At 40.0% G+C, this 23,266-nt stretch overlaps 1 protein-coding gene across 1 annotated transcript in view; it reads right to left on the bottom strand.

The window, feature by feature from the left end:
• Positions 1–685: 685 nt before the first annotated feature.
• LOC139809862 (uncharacterized) overlaps positions 686–23,266 on the bottom strand; it is a 50,380-nt gene continuing 27,799 nt past the window's right edge. The window contains exons 3-18 of the mRNA XM_071773090.1: positions 20,144–21,500; positions 19,147–19,817; positions 18,612–18,668; positions 14,255–15,757; positions 13,569–13,721; positions 6,617–10,279; positions 5,026–5,208; positions 4,834–4,914; positions 4,311–4,502; positions 3,706–4,045; positions 3,491–3,624; positions 3,259–3,333; positions 2,419–3,124; positions 1,767–1,978; positions 1,438–1,689; positions 686–1,054 (exon numbers count right to left, since the gene is read on the bottom strand). Of these exons, the coding sequence (XP_071629191.1) occupies positions 995–1,054; positions 1,438–1,689; positions 1,767–1,978; positions 2,419–3,124; positions 3,259–3,333; positions 3,491–3,624; positions 3,706–4,045; positions 4,311–4,502; positions 4,834–4,914; positions 5,026–5,208; positions 6,617–10,279; positions 13,569–13,721; positions 14,255–15,757; positions 18,612–18,668; positions 19,147–19,817; positions 20,144–21,500 (9,639 nt within the window). The 3' untranslated portion in view covers positions 686–994. The remainder of the gene's footprint in view (positions 1,055–1,437; positions 1,690–1,766; positions 1,979–2,418; positions 3,125–3,258; positions 3,334–3,490; positions 3,625–3,705; positions 4,046–4,310; positions 4,503–4,833; positions 4,915–5,025; positions 5,209–6,616; positions 10,280–13,568; positions 13,722–14,254; positions 15,758–18,611; positions 18,669–19,146; positions 19,818–20,143; positions 21,501–23,266) is intronic.

Below are 23,266 nucleotides of genomic sequence, written 5' to 3' on the forward strand. Positions count from 1 at the left end.
TAGTATCTTTTACAGTTTAACTTCTTACAGAGTTAAACTTTAAAAGTTTAAATTATCTGCCACAAATCTTGTGTCTGTAGAGTTGTCCGCATGCAAAGTGTTCAAATATTAACGATCCACTGAGCACATTCACCGCTTCACCGTACGAAAGAAGAACAGTAGAAAAATAAGAAAAAAGCGTAGAGGCAAAACACATCGATAGAGCACGAGTTAACAATATGAAAAGCGTCGCGCTAGTATATTACCTTAATTATGACGACCGTTACAAACATCTCCACAAGTACACCGGGAGGAACATCGATAGGATACTTTGGAAATGTTTGCAAAGTTTTAGGATTGTTTCGAAACCGTCATTGCGAATTATCACTGAACATCTTGTCGTAAAATTATCTCAACGTATCTTTTTAGCTTTCTGAAAAAGTTAATTTTTATTTAAATGTAAACTCTATGTAAAAAAAAATAGGATAAATTAGAACATTCGATCAATTTTTTTTTCAAATTTTAACGAGAGTTGTACTGGTAATGAACTTGAGTAATAATTAACAACGACGAACGAAATATTCGTTTCTTAAATTAGCAATCGGCAAGAAATGTTCGGTCAAGACATCGAATACATCCTAGCTTTGTACATCGTAGCGGTCTATTTAAAATTATTTTAAGTATTATTACTTGTATCGCGAATTTATTATTCGATATTTAATATAGGTTTGATTTGTTCACTCCGAGAAAAACGTCTCTTTCTAGTAACATATAAGAAAAATGTGATTTTAAGACTGTTCGTCCACGGTATCGTCCGTAATTGAGTCCATAATAATTGAGCAAGCTTTACTTTCTATTGTTGTCTTGATTGAACTTTCTCTTAGCGTTTCCATGTTGCTATTGTAACTTTCAACAGCAACCACAATATTAATTAACAACTACTACAACTTCAATCCTGACATTTGTTCTCAGGTTGAGCGAAAATTGATGTACATTGTCCTTTTCCATTCTAATATTAGCCAGCTGCGCTTCTGGTACTATTTCTTAGTAAAGATTGTAACTGTTGGGCTGCACCCTAAAAGCCAAAATAAAAATGTTAATAACTAATACAAAGAGATAATTTTTTAAAAATAATTATTTCAACATGTATAGTACAAAAATATTTTTTAATTATCGTAACTTGAAAACATAGAAGATAAAATGATTAAAAAGTACTCTAATTTATTTTTATAACTTATTTCTATAATTTTATAATCATGATTTATTATTAACACATTGTTTTTAAATAATATTTCTTTGTAAAGTAATTTTCGAATCTACGGAGAGCTTATTTGTGAAGTTTAATTTGCGTATTTATCTTCGTTATTTATTAGTACGAAATATAACAAATTTTGGATTTTTATTAAATTTTCTTATTAATTAGTTGAAGGAAAGTTTCCACGAGAGAAGAATACTCACTGAAATGGCAGCACCAAGGAATCTGCCTATGGCTCTAGTAGCGGTAACCAGCCCGCTACCCGAAGATCCACTTCCTCCGAAGAGAGGAGGCGGATACGTTGAACTTGGAGCCCATGTCGTAGTCTGTAGTGTTGGTCTTGGTCTAGCCGTTGGTCTCGATGTCACCACTTGTCTCGCCGTGCTGACCGGTCTATTGGTAGTTGTTGGTCGAGCCGTGGTTGAGGTCGCGTCTGGGGTAAGCAGACCTAGACTCTGCTCAAGGAATATCGACATTTAATAGAATCACATAAATAGAATTTCAGAAAATATAGCGGAAGGAGAATACTCACGGATAATTGTAATTGTTCCCTAAGTTTCGTTGCTGGTGTCGTGGGTTCTATACCTTGCTGCTTTAGGAGTAGAGCCAACAAAGCAGCAGGATTTACTTCACTGGATGATGCTGTGCTGGTAGATACACTAGCCTGATTACTTAAAATAGCTCTCAGGAAAGCTTCATCATCGTTACTTAATCCAGGCGTTATACTCGCAGATGTACTCGTTTCTAGTATAAAAAATTTATTGCAGATCATTAAATACTAATAACTTGAAATCTAAAATTCAAAATCAGCGATTTAGAAAAACATAAATATTGTTCTTAGATTTTAAAATGGTTCTTCTATTTTTGATCTTCGTTAAATTCAGAATTTTGGATTTGTCAATCCATTTTCGAATTTAGCAACTGTGAAACTATAAGAACTATAAGAAGTGTTCATTATTCTATATTTGAAATTTCTCTTTATTTTCGCAGCTACTAAAAATATTTATAAGTAGGTTCCACAATTTCAAAAACACAAGAAAACACACTTCTAAGCAATCTAAGTAGTCTGATTATTTTCAAATGCGTTTTTTTTAATTTTTAATTAAGTAGATCTGGTTGTAATTAAACTTATATTTTATTAAAATATCTCGTTAAAAAAAGGATAAAAGGTATAAACGACTTACCCGTTTGTACGGCTCGCAGGATCGCAGCCAGGAATTTCGCGTCGTCCTCGGGTGAAAACGTGGACGTAGAAGCGTCGCTCAACCTAGGATTCGGATTATTTAAGAGCGTGGTTGAAATGACCGTGCTTGGCGTCGATGCGGAAATGATACTGTCCGCGAGCGATGTGCTCGAGGCCACGTGAATGTCCGAGATATCCACGCTTCTCGTCGTCGTTGGCGATTTGATCATCTGCGTCGGTGTCTGAGTGCTCCCAATAGGCTTTTGAGTCGTCGTTTTAACCGCAGCTTTCGGTTTCGTGTTTTTCGCAGCACTCGCTGCAGTAGTCGCTTGGAAGAAGCTGTTGCCGCCGAACAACGCTTTCCATAAACCCGCGCCAAATCCTACGGGCCCCTGAGACGTGGTAGCTTTGGGTCTCGCTGTCGTTTTAGGCTTGGCAGTGATAACGACTGGTGCCGTAGTCGTGATAGTCGACGCGGTGGTAGCTTTTGTCGTCGTAATTGCTTCGGTGTATCTCTTCGTAGGTGATGTGCTGCTGCTGGTAACGCTTGGTGGTGAAACTGGTAATAAGTCGATTATTATCGGCTTGGAAGATGATCCGGATGACGGGCGATTCTTGACGGCGTTCGGATTCGTATTCAAATTCACGGCTTGAATCGCTTTTGGCGATCGCGTCGGTCCAGGATTAGCCAGTGCAAGCGATAAAATCTACAAGAGATATAAAAACATTAACGGAAAGTGTTTGTTAAATTTAATTTTACTAATTAATAATTTTATATGCTTTATACATTAATGAAAAAGTAACTGTGCTTATTCTAAATGTTACTATTTATTTTGCTCACCCTGTTTGCTAATATTTGCTCTACCTCACTCAGCGTTTTCGGCGTGGTAGACTTAATGTCGTTGTTATTCTGTAACTACGAAAGATAAGAAGATTCTTTGCTATACTAACTTATTGGCTTATATAGCTCATTACATTATACAATCAAGTATTCTTCAATGTTTTTCGATACTTCAAGGAAGAAATAATAGTGAAAAGATCGCTGATATAAACTGTAAACAAACAAAATTTACCAATGAATTCAGGAAAGCCAAATCTCCGAACGTAGTACCAAAAGGATTCTCCATCGTATTCGTTTGTAATCTGTTTAATATGTTGTCCGCAGATATTATCGATGCGGTGGATGACGATGGAACTGTTCCTCGACCTGTTGTATACGGTACAGCGTAAGTATTTATGAAGGAAGCGGCTTGTGCAAGCCGAGGGATTGTAGTAAGTGTAGCTGTACCTGTCGTTGTTTGGCTTGTCGTGGTCGTTGCAGGGGTTGTTGTCGAAGTAGTAGTAGTCGTTGTGGTAGTTGTCGTGGTGGTAGTGGTAGTAGTAGTAGTAGCAGCAGTAGTCGTTGGTGCTGGCGTGGTAGTAGTACTAGTAGTACTAGTTGTAGTAGTAGGAGTAGTACCGACAGTAGGAGTAGTGGTGGTACTGGCAGTAGTAGTAGTAGGTGTAGTGCCAGCGGTAGCTGTGCTGGTTGTGGATGTTGGCGTTGCACTGTTCATTGGTGTGAAGACTTCCACCAAGGAATTTATGGGACGCGACATGATCGGCGCATTGCTTTCGGTCGGCTCGTCCTATAAATAATAAAGAGAATATACTCATAAATAAAACAACATGAATGAAGAAAACAGAAAAAAAGTGCGATAAATATTTAAACGTTATTTATTCTCGTTATCCTGTATTTTTTAAATAAATGTAACGATTTCAAGAAATATATTATTTAATATCTATATTATTGGATATTAATATATTATTTAATAATAGCTTTTAATACATGTTTAGTCACATTTTAGCAATATTGCGATTTTAAATATCAATTGCTATTTATATAATACGCACTAATTGATTTGATGCCACAGATGCTGTTTGTACAGGTGAATTGGTGGTGATACCGAATATCTGATCAAGAGGGTCCCTCCAAGGAAAACCGGGAGGTGCTGTTATTACGCTACCACCTGCCTGATTGTTCAGCAAATTTTCAAAGGGCGGGATTGACGCCGTGGATGATGCCGTACCTTCGTTCACAGAAGTCTAATAACAAATTTATAATGAATTGATAATTCTGTGTTTCATACATTCTTTATTTCTACATACTTGCAGTAGCTATAGTTTATATATTTTTCGCAATATTTATTTAGTTTGGTAAGTCATCGTTAAAAAGTACGATTCTCATATCATGATATCTTTAATAATAGATTACATTCAGTGCGTGAATTAAGATATTTGTTTTTTTTTTTGCTATGACAAGAGAGGCGTGTGATTTTTTAATTTTTAAATCGTTAGCAAACAGAAGCAAGAAATTTATTAGTGAGAAGAAATATCTATCATTAAAAATTGTTCACATTATTATTTGATTACTTACAGCCACTGAATTTATTCTTACATCAACGACTTTTGGATTGATAACAGGTGCACCGTCAATCTGATAATTAATAAATTTATCCTGAAATATATTTATGATTGCTTTCAAGTGTTTTCTCTTTTAGTTCATTAATCATTAATCACATAATGTTTAATCACATAACGTTTAATCACATATGATTTTCTTCACTACCTGTCCGATATATACAGAGCTACGTTGATCAGACGTCACTCTTGTCCGAGAAGCTTCGTTTCTTTCGCGATCCTGGATAATAGGAGGGCCGATCGGACCTTGTGTTTGACCGCTATTTGGCGACTGCAGGTTACCGAACGCATTCGGTATTGTACCCATTTGGGTATTTAGTAAAATATCACTCTGAAATATTTACGTCCATTTAATGATTTTATCAAAAAACTTTAATATAGTGAATAGAAATAGAATTCATAAACTTGCAATATTCTTCAAATATTGCGAAAGAAACGAGATTGGTGCGATCGTGTCATTTGTTATCAAATAAAAACATAATATTTTTATGCCCTTTAATATTTTTTTTTTAGATTTCCTTTGTATCTTGAATTCTTTAGTTTTAAAATAATAAAATTTTACTTTTTTAAAAGTATTCGTTTAGTACAAATTTATAACAAAAATATAAAATATATTTTGTAATTTTTTAAGTAAAATATTGTTTTTAACGTGTCTGCAAATAATCGGACTAAAAAATATGTCATAATAAGATGTCATTCTATACAGTTCATTTTAATGTAAAATATAAAAATACTTGAACACAGCTTTAATAAAAAAATTTCAAAAGGATAATAAAAATATTTTCTTTTAATTTGGTATAACATTATGTCGTGCGCGTTATATAATCTGTAATGATAAATTTATAAAATATTTTTTTGTATACTGTGAGATATACGAAATATTCAGCACAAGTGAGACCATGTGATCAGATTGCATATGCTATATCTAACAGAATGTACAGTGCGTAAAAAATAAATCAAAAGTGCAAATGGGCGAACAAAAGTGCTACAAATCTGTGTCACAACTATTTACAAATTTACAATAATACTCTGTGTACAGCCGTTGTAGCATTCGATATTTTTGACCTGGAAAAAAAGTATTGAAATGCATTTTATTAAAATTACATCGAAAATGTAAAGCATATTATGAAAGAAGAAAGTTTGCCAGAAGGGAAGCTATAAAGACAAGTTACAAAGTTATATCGAGAAATTGAATTGTTAATCTATCAATATTACGTAACAATTATCCAGCGAGAGACAGAGAAAGAGCGTGTTATGAAACCGATAATTTACCGAATGATATTTTATGTTGAATAGAAACAAAAAGAATTAGAAATGCTGGCTATTAACATGCCGTATATCCGCATTTCGCACTAAGCGTGATTATCTGCTTTTTAATTGATATTATATTTAAACGCGATATTAATTCCAGATCGCAACTCAGAACTGAATAGAAATTTAGATATTCTACAACATAACGTGTACTAGAATAACGACAGCTTTTAAAAACTAACGAGATAAATATGCAATCTTTTAGAAGTGTAGAAACTGTAATAATAAAATGCAGATAATAATTCTAATGAAAATCTGACTTCTACATATTAACGTTAAATCACTTCAGGTTACTTTCGCGCAGCAACGATTTCTAAATATCTAAAGAGCCAGGAAACGCGACTCGTTTCTCAACCGCGATTTGATTCCTGATCAAACTCGTTGCGCGTATAAAATACGAATTTGATGAAGAGGTGAGATAGAGATACCATTTTGTTTGTGCTCGGGACGCTAGCAGGGAGACCAAATGGTCCCGCGAAATTGGGGCCTCCAGGAGTAACGCCGATCGCATTACCGATAAGTCCAAAATCAAGGGGTCCGGGGCTCTGGGCGCCTCCCGTCAGCTCATCCACGGGTCTACCATTATTAAAGTACACCGGGGCTTGATACTGGTTGTTATAAACGCCCGGTTGGTTAGCCTGGTTATAGTAGGGCCTGGGTGCTGGTCGGTTAGTAGTAGTGGTAGTTCTAAGTGTGAACACAACCTCGACCGGGTTCCTGGGTGATTCCGGTATTATCGTCCCGTTGGGAAACTTCCGGACTAGTCTGCCGTCCGGATAGATGCCGAATATCACGTACGGGCTGTCCACGTTTCTGCCGTCGATCAGATTGTCCTCCGGCCGCTTCCGCACGATGGTCTTGTTGGGATAGATACCATAAATCAGGTAATCGCGAACGGGCGCCTTGGAAGAGCCTAATCTCGGGGCCGACGTCACTTGACTGCCGCCGAAACGTCCCAGGTAGGGTCCTGTGTTCAAAGCGCCGAAAGGCGTGAACACCGGAGGTGGCGATACTCGATTTAGCACAGTAGTCCGTGCGGTAGTCGACGTAGTCGTTGTGGCCGAGGTATCCGTGAGTGGTGCGGCACTTGTCGTCGTCGTCGCGTTACTTGCCTCCCCGCCGTTTATCCTAGATATCGCGTTCAGATCGTCCGATTCGTTCGGGGTGACCGTTGTGCCTTGCGTAGTCGAGGTATCGGTCGTCGTCACGGTGGAGACGAGGTTCTCGTTTATGTCGGCAGTCGTGGTGGTCGTTTCGGACGGCGGTCCGACAATGGTAGTGAGCTCGGATGGCGACGACGTTGTCGACGTCGTCGTGGTCATTGATTCGACTGATGAGGATAGGACAGGTGTCGCGGTGACAAAGGACAAGGGGGTCGTGGTGGAATTGATGGTTGATGCTGTGACGTTAGGGACGGTGATGGTTGTTATGGTGGTGATGATGGTTTCGGTCGTTTGCTCGGGTTGAATGATTCTCGAACCAGCCGTCCCTTGGGCGGTTGTTGTCGTTGCCGTTGTATCCTGTAAACGGGCAATAAGATTTGGCATCTCACTTACGAGATCGGTTAGCGTTTGAGGGGCAATTATTGTTGTTATGTCGTTGAATCGATTAGTGGTGGTGTCGGTGGAACTTATTAAGTTACGAACTGATTCCGTGACGGGAGGTTTGGTACCAAATGGCTGAGTATCGCTCGTATCGGATACCGTTGGAAGTGTTGTACCGATATCCGAGGCATTTGCTACGAGGGATTGGCCGTTTGTAGCCTGCGGGTCAGATGCAGGCACTATCGTGGTGGGTTCCGGTGTCTGATTAGTGGTGTCTACGGCGTTCGTTTGTACAACGTTTATTTCCGTCATAGCTACACTAGTGGTTAATTCCGTTACCGTGTCCGACGTCGTGGACTCGTTTATGTCGACGTCGAGCAGCATTATCTCTGTATTCGCAGTAACGGAGGTCGTTAAGGGATTATTGGTAATAAGGTCCATTCCGAATTCCGGTAAACGATTCGACAATTCGACCTCGTTATTCGGAACAGTCATAATAGATGGTTGTTCGGTATTATTATTGGATGATTCAATCGGATTAGACAGTTGTGAGTCAAACGTATTAGTAGTTAGCTCCGAACTCATGCTGCCCGTAACCATAATGATGCTTGGTGTTTCGGTATTTATCTGCGAAAGGGACATTGTTGTAACATCACCTACATTGACTGGGTTTTCGACATCGGCGAGTCGCGTGTTAGATTCCACTAACGTAATATTCGATCCTACAACAGGGCCGGGGGTGGAATTATCTTCTCTTTCGTTTCCGGGTAAATCAATGGGCGTTGTAACGTTTATACTTTCTAAAGGGCTCGAAAGTTCCGGGGGTACAGTGGTAGCTTCTGACGTGCCGTTCAAGGACACGGTTCGATTTCTATCATCATTTCCTACCGTGCCGTCAGTCTGAATCGACTGCCGCGTGTCGTTCATCGCTTCCGTGAAGAGAGTCTTCGCGATAGTCATTAGCTCAGCGAGTAACGTATCATTAGACGACTGGGGGTCGTTCTCCGTAACGGGATCGAAGAGTCGTGAGGTCAGCGTGACGGTCATAGCTTCTTCATCCTGAGCTATCGTCGTCGATTCGGGATTCGATGTCGCGTTGTCACTCGATAACGTCTGTCCGATTGTAGTACTCGAGTCTAATGTATTCTGTGCGTTTGTCTCTTGGCCGTTGGACTGACCCTGAGGCGCGGTGGCGAGGTTTCGAATGGTCACTTCCGGTCCGTTCGTCGTGGTCGGCACGAATTCTACATCGAAGTCTGGCGACTCCGTCGTTCCCGGTCCATCTGCTCGCACGGTAGTCGTCTCTTCCGGTTGCGCCGGGTTCTCCGTATTTGCCGACGACGAATCCGGTATCGTGTTGGACAGCTCGGGGGAGACGGTCGTCGTGACGGTGGGCCTTTGGACCGGTGGTCTAACCGTGTAGAAACCCTTTTTTTGCGACAAACGTGATAGAATATCTTCCGCGTAATCGATCAATCGCGTGCGGTACGTGGACGAGAAGGCGGGTGCCGCCGTCGCACGGAGCTCGATTATGTCATTCGAAATCTCTGTCGTGGTCGGCTCGGCGGTGCTCGTAGTTTCCGTCGTCTGAGACGGAATCGTCGCATCGGATTGCTCTACGGTATTCGTTTCTATATCCTCGACTGCCTCGGTAGTTTCCACTGTGGGAGGCGTCGTTTCCTCGAGCTGTTGCACGGTATTCGTCTCGACGCTCTCCGACGTGTCATTTATCGCGGGCATAGTCGTCACTTCTGGTGGTACGTACATCACGGTGACGCTCTCGGTGATCGGGGGTGGTACGGTTGTATCCGGTGCATCACTCGCCGTTTGCAGATTCTGAGAAGCGGGGATAGACATGTTTGCATTTATCATCTCGGTGATGGGCAGCGACGCTACCTCCGTGGTCCCGATACTCGTGTCTATCGGTTCGGTAGATCGAGCATCGTCGGGGACGGATTCCGTGGAGGAATCCGCTGCCGAAGTTACATCGGCGACGCTCGTCGACGTAGCGGTTTCGGTGGTGGTGAACGGTTCCGTGGTACTCGGGAAATCCGCATCGGACGGTGGTAGGTTCGTTATCGTGTTAGCAGGGAGGGTGGTCCCGGGCAATTCCGAGATGGGGACCGAAGTTGTTTCTCCCCCGTTCGTGTCCGGGCCTACGGGGGTTTGTACCGTTGTCGTGGCGGTTTCCGAGCCACTGTCAGTACTACCCTCCGCACCTAATCTCAAAGTGAGCGAATTGTCTGTCGCCGACTGTACGGCGGTAGTGGTAGTGTCTGTGGTAGTAGTGGTATCTGGGGAGGATGTTGTAGTAGTCGCGGTGATTGATGCGATGGTGTCATTGTTGTTAGCAATGTCGTTACCGGCGCCGTTAGGTACAGTAGCGTTAGGGTCTACCTTCGTTACCACGCCAGTTAGTCGCCGAGGCACGTCTTCCGCGCCCAGATTCTCGTTTCTTATGCTAGCCGACTCTAACGCCTGATAAAAAGTGACGAATCTGGGCTCGCCGGGGCTGTTGATGGCAACGGGCGGTGCCGAACCGGAATTCTGCAATCAGAAATTCGGTGCGTGCGAGTGCTGTACACACTTTGGTGCAATTACGGTGACAAACTAGTTGGGTTCAAACAGAGGTCGGTTAAACCTGGGAGGCTCTTTTTTTTGTAATCGCGCGTAATTTACATGTCGAGGGCGGCGTTTCAACCCTTAAGCGCGTCGAACTCTGGCGTGAGCTTAGGTTCGGGCTTGAAAAAAAATGCTAATCACAGCATGAACGACAGTAGCTTGCGCGTTTAAGAGTTAATACGTTTTAGTTGTTCTATTTACAGATATGTGATATGATTGCAACATTTACAGGTGTGCACTCAAATGAATACAACGGTAACGCAATTAGGTACAATATTTCTTATTAGCGATTAGTGTGTTATTTGCTAAAACAATTTTTATGGCCTAAACGCAAATATAATTAACAAATACAATTAACAATTATACAAGTGAATACGGTTATATGTGAGCATACACCATCTCTGGGTACATGTACGAACTAGTGCAAGAGGAAGGAGAATTGTCGCCGAATGTAAAGTCTCGATGTAACAGCCGTGACTTGGAACTTGTTCTTAAGATTAAAAGATTACTCAGAAACAGCGGGGAGAGACTAGTTCCCCTCTCGTCTACGACACCTTTTTCTCTTCTACGGGATATTGCCGGCTCTTACCTTGCATCTACAGAGGCCTCCACCGACGTACTTTCGCTATTACATTATTACGGAAGTATTACATTAACAATTTCTCGCACGATTGCCCGATGGAAGCCTCAAAAACGGCGAACGTTTGCGGCACGTGCGAAGTACCAGAGTTACTCGCGTTGTGCAAAATTATCGCGCGAAACTGATCTAAGTCTGATATAATCGCTTCGATATTTTAAAAGCTTCATAAAAAACGAAATTTATATATATATAAAAATATACATATTAGAATTATAGAATAACTACGAAATTTTTTAATTGATGAAAAAGAAATAGAAAATAGAAAAGTGAAACATATTGATAGCGAAGGATGCATGATGGCGAACATATTCTTCCTCTATTAGTACCGTTCTTATTTTATCATGTGCTACGAAGAGAGATAGAAGATATAGAATGCTCACTGGTATATAGATCTATTATATGCGAATGTGTACTTTCACTTCTCGCTGCCCAAGAGCGATATTTCCTTAATGAGATAGAACATGCAAATGTCTTTATAGAATCAAGATAAATTGCATCTGTATTCGAGATGACTCTCGAAGATACATTAATGTCGAGATAAAATATCAAATCGCGGATAAAGATGCAACATGACAGAGATGGATGATAAATGCTGAGAGACGGACAGTGAAACGAATATCTGTGGATTTATTGTAAATATGTTGACAATTTCTGTGATTTAGTAAAGTACAGAAATTTTTATTTATATTACATTAGCAGAAATTGAAGCAATCGAAAACAACTCAAGAACTACAGAGGTGCACGCATTTTCAACATTATAGAAACGTTATAATATGTTCTCGATATTTTATAAAAAGCTTCATTAGTAATATAATGAAAGATATTACACTTCTATAGTTATATTCATCTAATTACTAAGGAAATCGCGTCTAAAATATGATTTTTTCTGGTCGTAAATAGTTCTTGCGGTTTTTGCAGTTATACTATTTTTGGAGCCAATAAATTATTTTGTCTTATACATTTTATATATATTCAAACTGAATCTGATTTTTACAATTGATATAGACTAAGTAATGTTACAAAGAAATATCACGTGTGTCTTTACTCAAAACGTCTCAATTCTGCTTTTCTAATTCACTTATAATTTGTTATATCTATAAATATACATCATAGATGAAATAAGGATAAAACTAGAAATTAACATTTACCGTTTTATTTTCTCTTCCTTTGTAAAAAAAAACTGTTTTCCATAACATATGTATATATATATATTTATTTGATTTTAACTCTATTTTAATTCTAACATGGCTAAATAAGGGCAGACAATTGCTAATCGCGTGCAATGCTAAAAAATCAATACATTTATTATTAAAAAATATAAAGTTGTATAATACAATATTTGCACATATAAGTGTATGATACGTGAGTGCTATGAGATAACGTGACATGACCGATGACCGTGCATTAATCTTCCTCGAAGTTAATAAGTCATCCTTCTATTTTTTTTTCCGAAACGAATATATCCTTCTCCTAAGTGTTAGAACGTGATATTTAATGATCTTTATAAATCGACCTTAGTCCCAGTAAATTGTTTGTGCAATGATTATATGCTTGTGCTGACGTGCTCTTTCGAAGCAAGAAAAATGTGCTTTTTTTTAGTGCGTTGATATTCACAGATAAACATAGACTAAATCTATTGAAGCTATTGTTAACGCAATTTGAAAAATGCATCTGTAACTCGTACGACAGTCGTTATACTTCGGCTATTCGCTAAAAAAAAAAAAGAGTAAAATTGAGGAAGGCGTGTGACGAATGAAAACGGTTTCTTATTATGATCAGAGGGTGGTCAGATTAACGCAGGCTGTTTGCATCGATATGATTAAGTACGAGATCGCACGATGGGGTTGAGACGATAGAGCTGGTCCATGGCGGTGCAACTGCTTCGGAATCCTCTGGTACTTTCGTAGGGAACACCTTTTAAGCACAGAAAATTACCTCACGTAACTTCTTCTGAAGGGAACCATTAACGCATTTTTGGCTTGCATACCGCCTTACCTGGATCTTTTTGTCGCGAGCTTTTTTTTATACTACGACTTATTAAGGCTTATTTTTTAGACTACGTGAAAAGTCTGCTTCACATACAGTGGAATGCATAGCATGATATTGTATACATATACGCATAATACATAAAGGGCATATAAAATACGAGTACTTTATCTTGAGATAATGCTAAGTCAGATATAATATTCAGTCATATATATAAAATATATATATATATTACAACTACCGTAAATTCGCAACATCGTTGTTTCTAAGAATAAAGGCTTTTTTCTCTATGAATACATCAACATGTGTAACGCGAGATATTTATGATAAACATATATTTATCATAAAATGACGAGAGATAGCGTATCGGGAAACGAGAATATCGCGTCGACGCGAATTGTTGCTGTAAAAGCGAAAACTTAAAGCTGGCAAGTTTATGAATCATCGCTTTCTATTCGATTGAGTACACAGCATGTAATTGAAAGGTGCAATTGTACAATGTGCATTAATTAAACAAGGAAAGGTTCGTCTATCCTCGATGACACATTTCCCTCATAAAATTCTCTCCAAAATCCTCAAAAGTCTTACCTCTATCGGTGTCGAGGCCGTAGTCGACGACGTTGTGAGTGACGGTACCACAGCTTGACCAACGGACGGTTTTCTTACAAACAATTCTGCCCCTTTGTATCTCGCGCTGAATCTCGGCGGGGAACCGTTAGGCGTTATCCTGCGGGCTGAATTCTATTCGTAGAAAATAATTACATACTTTTAACACATTTCTTCCTGGAGTATAAAAGTTACAATTATGCATCGCGGTAAACATATCATTTATTAAAATTTGTTAAACCATTTGGTTTGCTTAATCTATCTAGAAATTAAAATTCGTTCTTTATTTCTAATACAAACCTGCAAACGAATTAATCATAATGTTTGTTGAAATACTTTGGATAAATAACAGCCTACAATTATATCAAAATAACATGACCAATAAATTATTCCAATAAAATTTTTTAAATCAAATTAAATTAATACAGAATTAATTAATGATAATAAAATATTCCCAAAATAGATAAGTAAGATACCTAATAATATAAAAAGATAAAAATAATAGATAAAAAGATACTTTAATTTAAATACGTATAGGCGTACAAAAGTAATCATTCTTTCAACTACACATATTATAGAATTAATGGAATACAATTAAGACACGTATTAATTTAATTTTGTGCTGAACAGAAAATTAATAATCGCCTAAAATACGTTTAATCGCTTACCGCGGTATTCACGTTGGAATAAGCTCCGGAGAAGATGGGGGTCTTGTCACCCAAGTTGTTTAGTAGCGGTGCTACAGTGCTTCGCAGTTGCTCGAGCAGCGTAGTGGTGTTCGAGGTGGTGAGATACGTGCTCCTGGTAGGGTTGAAGACGTTGGAGTTGCCGCTGTTACCGTTACTGCTTTCGGCGATACCGGACGTTCGCGTAGTGGTGTCGTTCGAGGTGTCGATTCGCACGCTGACGAATGGCTCGGAGGACGAGGAACGAGGACTCGGCGTGACGACCTGAGGGGCAAACTTGGTCGGCTTTGGAGTGATGGGCACGCCAGCGGTCGTTTGTTCGACCGTCGCCGATTGCCGAACCGTCACCTGGCTGGTCAGCACCTCGGAATGCCTCCTGTAAGTCGACGTTCGTGGACGGAATTCCCGTCTCTTCGTCTGCGTAATCGCTGCCTCCGTGCTGGATGTTTTGGGAGCGGCGTCGTACGGTGTGAAGACGCCCGATTTCTTCCGGATGTATCTGCTGGTGGGCCCGACGGTCCTCGACGTCACCATAGAAACCGCCACCTTGTCCGGTTGCTCCTGCTGTATCGTATAACGGGCTCGAACGCTGCTCTTACTCGTGTCGCTCGGAGTCGTTGTCTTCTCATTATCATCTAACAAGTTGTATTCCTTCGAGTCGGGAATATAAACCGGATACAGCTTTTCTGATTTCGTCGTCGACGGCGTGAACGACGAAAGTATACCGCTCGATGTGGTGACGGCCGGTGATAGGGTCACCTCTTGAGGAAACTCCGTAGGGTGGGCTTTCGATTCCGCTAACGCGTCCTTGATCGACGCAACAGTAATAGTTTCGATGAATGTTTTATCTAGCTTCAGCGGTTCGATGGTTGTAATAATGCTATTTTCTTCCACCGAGTTAGCTAACGTTGATGTCTCCTCCTGCGATCCCGTGGTACTCGTCCGAGATCGGACTTTCGTCGTATCGACAGTCGTGGTGGCCGTTCCTTCCACGGCATCGCGATGTGAAACCGCAATTGTTGTATAGCGACGTGGTGCATTCAACTCGGTAACGCTCCTCGTTGACATTTCTTCGACGGAGGGAGGTATGACCGCTCTTTCAGAAGTCACTCGGCTTTTCTTGGTCGTGAGCGATCTAAGCGGAGCTTCGACATTTCGATCTTTCGGCAATTTTCTGGTCTCCAAAAGCTTCCACCTGCCTCTCACGGTCGATTTTTCTTTCGGCGCACTCGCGATCGTCGAACTTCCGTGCGTGGCACGTGCGCCGATCAGTTTGCTGGTCGCTTTCGTTGTTTTCTCTACGTTCCTGCTTTCGCTGGCGGTCGAAACTTCTTTCGCTTTCGATTTATCGGAATAAGCGGCCGTCGTTACATCGAAATCGTTCTCGTCAACGTTCAATTCGGGTTTGATTAATCTCCTGGCTAACTCCAGTTTCATCTTAGATCTTTCGGAGAACAGACTCGCCAAGCTTGAAGGTTTCGTCGCCTGAAAAGGTCGTTCAAAGAGCTCCATTTTAAGTGCGCGACGATAATCGCCAAGCATTCGTAAGCAACCTGCCGAAAGCTCGGAAGTAAATTCTGTTAGTGCGGCGACCTCGTATAAGGCGGTTTATCTTCCTCGACTCAAAGCGACGTTCTCAAGACCGTTCGCGAAAACTCACTCGTGTAGAACGTAAACACTATTCTATCTTTATGTGATAACGAAAAGGCTAATATATCGATCGTCTAAGGAGCGCTACACCCACCCTTTGCTTTTAAAGGAAGAATAGAAGCCTGGTGAACTGAAGAAAGAAGACGATCCACGCAACCAGCTGGCTAACGACATACACGAACCAAGGTTTCGTGGGCGCGGACTGAAAGTTTAATCGTTCTCGTCAGACCACGACCTAAATAAGAATACTTTACAACCCCGCAATGCAAGGTAATATACATATAAATGTGCGGTAAGCAAAACCGTATACGAAAGTATGCGATATAAAATATTTGAGAAAAAAGGATATATACGTTAAGTGCATAAAGTTCAGAAAATGATCGAAATTATTACTGTCGATTGTTTGTAAAGCATATTTCTGCACAATATACTTTTTTTTTAAATATGAGATTATTTTTCTACATCATATTCTTATTTGCAAATATATTCTCCATATGTACAGTATTTACAATTATATATTTCTATCGGATATTAATTCAGGTTTATATCATGTAATTCAAGAAAAATTTATTTCTACGAACTTAAAATGTTTCCATTACGATAAATAACAGACATTTATATAATTTGTAAGAGAGTAATAGCTTTTTCACTTATCTTTAATTGGATTAATTTTTCTAATAAGCAACTACGCCGCGATTGTATATTATTTTTTGAACGATTACTTGTGCTTCTGATAAATGTAATGGATACATTACAGTCCACGGAACACAACCATTAAATTCCCTTTCTATTTCTTTTTTTTTTCTACTACAAGTGTGTCAGTCTCCTCCTGTCTCACTAAGCAGCGAAGCAAAATAAATTCTTATAAAGAACCGAGTACAAGACAAAAGAGATTTAAAATTTATATATACCGTGACACATTTACAATTTTATTTACTTTGCTGAAGTATCACATAATTGTTACTTTAAATGCTTTTTTATTTCGCGGAAAAATAGCTGAAAATAACAGGTCTTTAGCACTCATCCAGTTGGCAAACCTAATAACAAACTTCCACGGCATATCGAGAAGCGCATCAAATCAAGTTCAATTATCCGTTTGAATAACAACGTGGCCATTACTTGATTTGCTTCAATGACCTACCTACGAGTGTACTTTCTCTTCTGGACTAACTGACAACGTAAGAAGAAAGAGACAGGTTGATTATATCAAAACCAGTTTGCAAAATCTCGAAACCAATTCATTCATTGCGCGATAATAGACATCTAGTCATCTCCCGTTCCCGGTCGTCTCATTAAGGGTGCTTGAAAGTAAAACTAGGATCGCGAACGGAAAGATCGGCAGAAGATTTTAATGAAAGATTTCAGACCGCTCTACCGATCTTTTTGCAATTGATATATCTTGAGAAAACTTCTCGTCGAGGATTCGCCATTTCCTTACGTCACGACACCGTTCAAATCCAGTCTCGTTTGGATGTTCATTGTCGCAACCGCAGGTTCCTAAAAGCTTCCGCAAACGCATCTCGAAAGCTTTCCGGCGAAAGCTTTGAAGAGTAGATTCCTCAGAATCGTAACTGTTTCCGTCACGTTTACCATCACCGATCACCAAGTAAGCTTCATTGGTATTGCGAGTCATAAAGATGTTAATAACGCATCATCGTCCAGTTCTGATTGGTTCTTTTGATGATGCATTTGATGTAAGCTCGCGTTTTGTAGCAACCAATACACCATTCCTTATTTCGTATAGTAATTTCTGTCGAGATTTGATATCCCGATCGTAGTTATCTCAAAAAAGCGATCGCGCGTTCAACGATTGACGATCGTAAGAAACGATCTCTTTTCGCAATGCACTTCCTTTCGTGAAAAAATAAAATCAGACATAAATCTTTCCTTTTACAATCTTTTTATCCAAAAACTGGAAATAAACGTGATATTCAATGTTACGTATGCTTAGTGTATACCAAAAATTGGTATACAGTTTCTATCAATAAAAACACCCGTTTGAAAAGTCCAAGGGAAGCTCCGGGATTCCCCGAAGCGTGGATGGGAACGCATGGGAATGATAAAGCGATTTCTCAGCCGGTCCCGATTAGTGTGCGCAACAATACCAAACTATCATTAAAGTTCTGACCAAATTGCCGCTATGTTCTTACTTGTCGCGTATCTGGGTCGAATATCGAAGTTAGGGGATTCGTGAGAGAAGAGACGTGCAAGACTACGTCTGTCGCAAACTCATTTTCCACAGTTTCGTTTTTTTGGGATACATGCATCGTTTTCGAGCTGGATCGTTTATGCCGTCGGAATGTACGTTCCTTCGGATGTTCCTACGTGGGGCATTTTTCAAGCTTTATACAATTACGTATGTATAAGAATTGTACACATCGAGGGGGGAAAATCACCACCGTAATTAATTAATTTTACGTGTACCATATTTCTACCGTTTCACTCCCCTTACGCGCTTGTCGATATAGGTACATGCTCTATTGAGTGAAAACCGTTTAATAAAAAATTCAAGGACTACTGCTTCATGCTAAAGATGCAACATTTTCAACATCCGCAGATTCAACTGCCTGCAAAGGGCTTAAATTAAGAAAAATAGGATGCAATGTTATAAATCGTTAATATGTTAAAAGTTAAAATAAATTATTAGTTCATTTAGCAAATATGTTAAGAGACCTGCGTACTGTCTTACCTGCAAGCTGGTCCTAGCTGTACTCTTTCCTCCAGTAGGTTTTGAGTTAGAATTTTTCTGAAAGTATTCTTTAACTAAGTGTGCTTGTTTTTTTACTACTAATTTTTTCAACAGCGTTATTAACAACAAATAGAGATTTCGCGATAAAAATTCAAAATATTTAAACAAAACGGAATTGTGAGACACTTGTCACGAAAGTTTTGAAATGCGTTTAACATATTTGTATCATATTATAATAATTTTGATGGATAAATAGATACATCGATACGGTACATAAATATGGTACCTTCGCAATAACTAAATGTAATAATTGAACAAATAAATAAATATGTAATGGAAAAATATATCTGCCGATTATAGACAAACTTTAACTATTATCTGTCTTTTTTTTCTCATTTTAGTCAAGACAGATTAAAAAGTTCTATTTTCCTAGCAGTGAGAAGAATTATTATGACAAACCATAAATAATAGGAAACCAATTTGTGTTAAGATAAAGTAAAAGCAAGGCTTCATATATAAATAAATTCAGACTCACCAATTGAGACAGCCTAGCTCGGAACGCGGGAGGATAATTGTCGCTCTCGGACTCTCGCTCTACTCCCTTGGGTAGACCGAAGTTTTCGGATTTGTTGAAGGTTTTACTGCCCCTTGTCGTGCTCTTCGCCGCGACTCCCGATACGGTGTTGCTCTCGTCCTTTGCTTTTGGCCTTTTGGTGCCCCTTCGTCCGGTTTTTACGCTATTACTTAACGGCGTTTCGGTGGTCTTCGGCACATCATTGAGCAACACGATTTCGTTGGTTTGATCTCGATTAACTGACGTGGATGTAGTCGAAGAAGAAGCATCGTGATTGACGTGACCAGGTCGGCGTCTGAGAGTCCATCCGGGATTACCGCGTAATTGCGTCTCACTTTTAGACGTAGTTTGTGGATCCGCAACAATCGCGGACGGTCCCTCGGTCGAGGTCTTTCGACCACGAAAACCTAGACCGTGATTGAAGAAATCTTCCTTCGGGGGTTTCTTCGCTCGAGAACTTTCTCCTCTGTCTCTTCCCTTGTTGCGTGAAGCTCGCTCGGTTGAAAAGGATGTTCGAGCGGTTGTGGATGGCCTGATTGTTGCAGTATTGGATGTCGTAATTTCTATGTCTACGGAAGGAACGGTCGTAGTTTCGGCGATTGTTGCTTTCGGAATATAAGCAGTGGTAACCTCTGAAACGAAACGTGATATTATCATTAAAACTCTAGTTAAATAACATGCGGAAATATTGCTTCTCGTTATCAATTATCAATTCTAAATTTAAATTGCAAAAACTTCTACATAATTATCCAAATAATCCAAATATTTCTTCAGAGATCTTAATATCAAATGATCGCTAATAAGCAATCAATTAAGAGATCAAATATGATCAAGCGATTGAAGCAATCTTTATAAATGAGGATAATCTCCTTGAAACAATTTATTGTCTCCTTGAGATTATTAATTTATTAAATATTAATTATATTAATTGGTGTTTCAAGATTAAACTGTAAATTACCGAGGTTGCTGATAGCTGCGCGTGACCGACTTCTGGATTGCGCTCGGATATCTTGCTCGTCTACCTTGGGTTCCACAGCTTTCGATCTGCCATCCTTGGATCTACGCTTTCCCTCGGACGTTCGTCTGTCGTTACGTCGTGTTTCCGTCCGTCTGTTTGCATTTGTCTCAGAATCTACCGATTCTGCGTTCCTCTGTCTACCGCTACTTCTTGCTTCCGCCGTGACCGCATCTCTCGACCTGTGCGCGGAACGGCCTCTCGAATTGACGTTCTTTGCGTTAGACCTGTGTCTGGAATTGGAGGATCGTCCGTTCGTCTCCGCAGTCGCGGTACCGCCGGATTTCGACGAATCTCGGCGGGAGGTACCTGAATTCGCAGCCTCGAGATTAGGATCTCTCGTTTTGGATCTGTTACGAGACTTCGATCGATCGGGATGTCTATTTTTCTTCGGACTCGATCTCGCGATATCGTTGCTCTCCACCTTCTCCTTGACCGGCCTCGAGGCTTGTCTGGGGGGCACGTTGAGTGACGAAACCGTGGCGGATGTTAGAAGATTGACGTCTTCGTTTCCGACGGTGAGAGGAACGTCCACTCTTACACTCTCGGAACCCGACAGCAGAACATCTTTTGCTTCATCTTTACGGATGCTAGAACTGTTCGTGCTTTTCGCATCTATCTTCCTCGACACGTTCGCTTTCGAGGTAACGTCCTCGAGCCTTAGGTGCTCCGATTGTACTTCCTCCTTTTCCAATTCGCTGCTCGGACCCTCAACTTTCTCCACATTTTCATTTTCTGGAGGTTTTCTGGTTGGGATTACTTCACTTTTCGATTCTCTCCCATGATTCGTCGGATTTGGATAAATCTTTCTTCCTGTTCTCGATCTCATGAAATCAGGTGACTTCATGAACACTTCGTCATCCAACTTTGCACTGTCCATCCAGACGGGAGATGCGTCCGAAGACATTCTTCGAGAAGCTGTCAGTCGTTTCTGCGTTTGTGACTCAGGCCTGTTCTCTTTGTTGTTGTCGTGCGTGTCCCTCATTATTTCTTCTTTAGGGGCCTGTGTGGCGTGCGACTTTTGACGGTTTCGTGAATTATCGGCACTCGTATTTAAATGCTTCGAACTTGTCCGCGATGTGGTAACGGACAAGTCTGCCGTCTGCTTTGATTTCGATCGCGATCTAAACGGACCTTCTCTCGCGATATGCGTCTCATGCTTTTCTAGGTTGGGAACTGCATCTGAACGAGAACTCTTATCACGAGGCGACCTTTCCGATGTAGAAAGATTACTCGATTCCGTTGTCGATCTGGAGTTATACCGCGTGGTACCGCGACTATGTGTTTTCTGTCCATCTGTCTGAAAATATATTTCAATGTTACATATTTTTAATAATTTTATCATCGCTTTATTAGGGCCAAGTCAAACTAATATTAATTAATACAGGTTGCATTATTTCTCCGTTATAAAATCTTTGTTTCTGAAAAAGAGATATAGTAAAATTCCCGAAAACTAAATCGAAATTCTTAATGATTGCTTCAAAAAATTAATCCGATTAATATCTGTACAATTACTGGCGATAATCAAGATGCTTCTTCATGTTAGTCACGTAATTGACGGTAATGACAAACGCCAAGTAAAAGGCACGAGAACTTTCATAAGAACGGATTACTAACAGATGTTCTAACTACTTAGAAAGTACGTAAAATGATCGCCTGAGGACATTTCTCGTCTACAATGCAATCGATAAACGATCAATCAATGATTATAATTATTTGTTTAACGTACAGTTGAAAGATAGTGATCACTTTAATGTGAAAAAAATGAAATATATATCGTTCATCAAGAGCAAACTTCGCCATCGAGAGAAAGAAAAATCCTAGCGATACGCGGCAGCCCGATTGCGAAGATGGCATATACCTGACGAAATCGCAAGAAGGTACCAATTATGCAATTAAGAGAATCCTCTGGAGTTAGGATTAACGCAAATGGTAATAACTGGTCTCCGCGGGCCGATCGATCGGTTATCGTTGACAATAATACCCGACGAACGCAATTAATCGCATTTCGAGTTGTTACGGCAAGTGGGTCTTATTCGTCACAGATTATACCTTCACCGTTAGCGTTAATAAGCAACATTAAAACATTCGTGACTGCGTTGACCTGTCGGTGCTTAGAAGAAAACGGCTCTAGCGTGCACACTCCTCGTTTGAGATTTTTCTCTTTCTTCCTCGCAGTTGCAACAAACTTGTTTTCAATATTCGAGGTTTGCACAAGATGCAAATGAGAGACGGCAGTAGCGTTTAAGTTTTGATCCGTACAGTTTTCTAGAGCAGATCTTGTGATTTTCGTATCAAATTAATCCGCGCAGCGAAAATTGATAAAAGGCCGTAAATCTATTTATAGCCAAAACAATTCATTAAGAAAGTTGAATATCATAAAACATAATAAAATAATAGGCATCTTGTATTTAGTGTATGAACGTTAGACGATAATCTTTTAGGACCAGTTTCACAAGTGTCGGTTAACTTTTAATCTTAGATTAACTCACTCTTTGTCTTTTTCTAAGGGGGACGTTAGAAGGAGGCAAAGAGTGAGTTAATCTAAGATTAAAAGTTAACCGACACTTGTGAAACTGGGTCTTAATGTGAAAGAAACTATCAACGATTTATTTCCGGATCTTCAAGGTTCTCTTGCTCAATTAATAATCGCTAAATCGTAAGAAAATTCTTTTTTATCGCCCACATGGACAAAAATATCTAAATACGTCTCATACGTGATGGAAAATGGAGAACGTGATCCTTTAAGAAAACAGCCATGGCCGTGCGCTACTCATGATATGTGAATATACGTTCTAGTTTCATTACTATCTGTCTATAAGCCTCCTTTTAGTCGTCGCACTATCGATACTGAAAGTAAAAGTCGCTGTATAACGTCACGCCACGTTATTCCGCAAGGCATGCCGCTAAAAGCGAACTGTCGCGAATCTAGTTGATCGGATCTGCACGTAATCAAAACGACGAAAATTGGAGAGCGACGTACTCTCCGAAAGCAATATGCAAATTTGATGGCTTCAGTGACATAGATGAAAGATAAATGAATTACCAAGTCATTTGTTTAGCGAT

Source organism: Temnothorax longispinosus, chromosome 3, assembly GCF_030848805.1.
Source record: "Temnothorax longispinosus isolate EJ_2023e chromosome 3, Tlon_JGU_v1, whole genome shotgun sequence".
Lineage (NCBI taxonomy): Eukaryota > Metazoa > Arthropoda > Insecta > Hymenoptera > Formicidae > Temnothorax > Temnothorax longispinosus.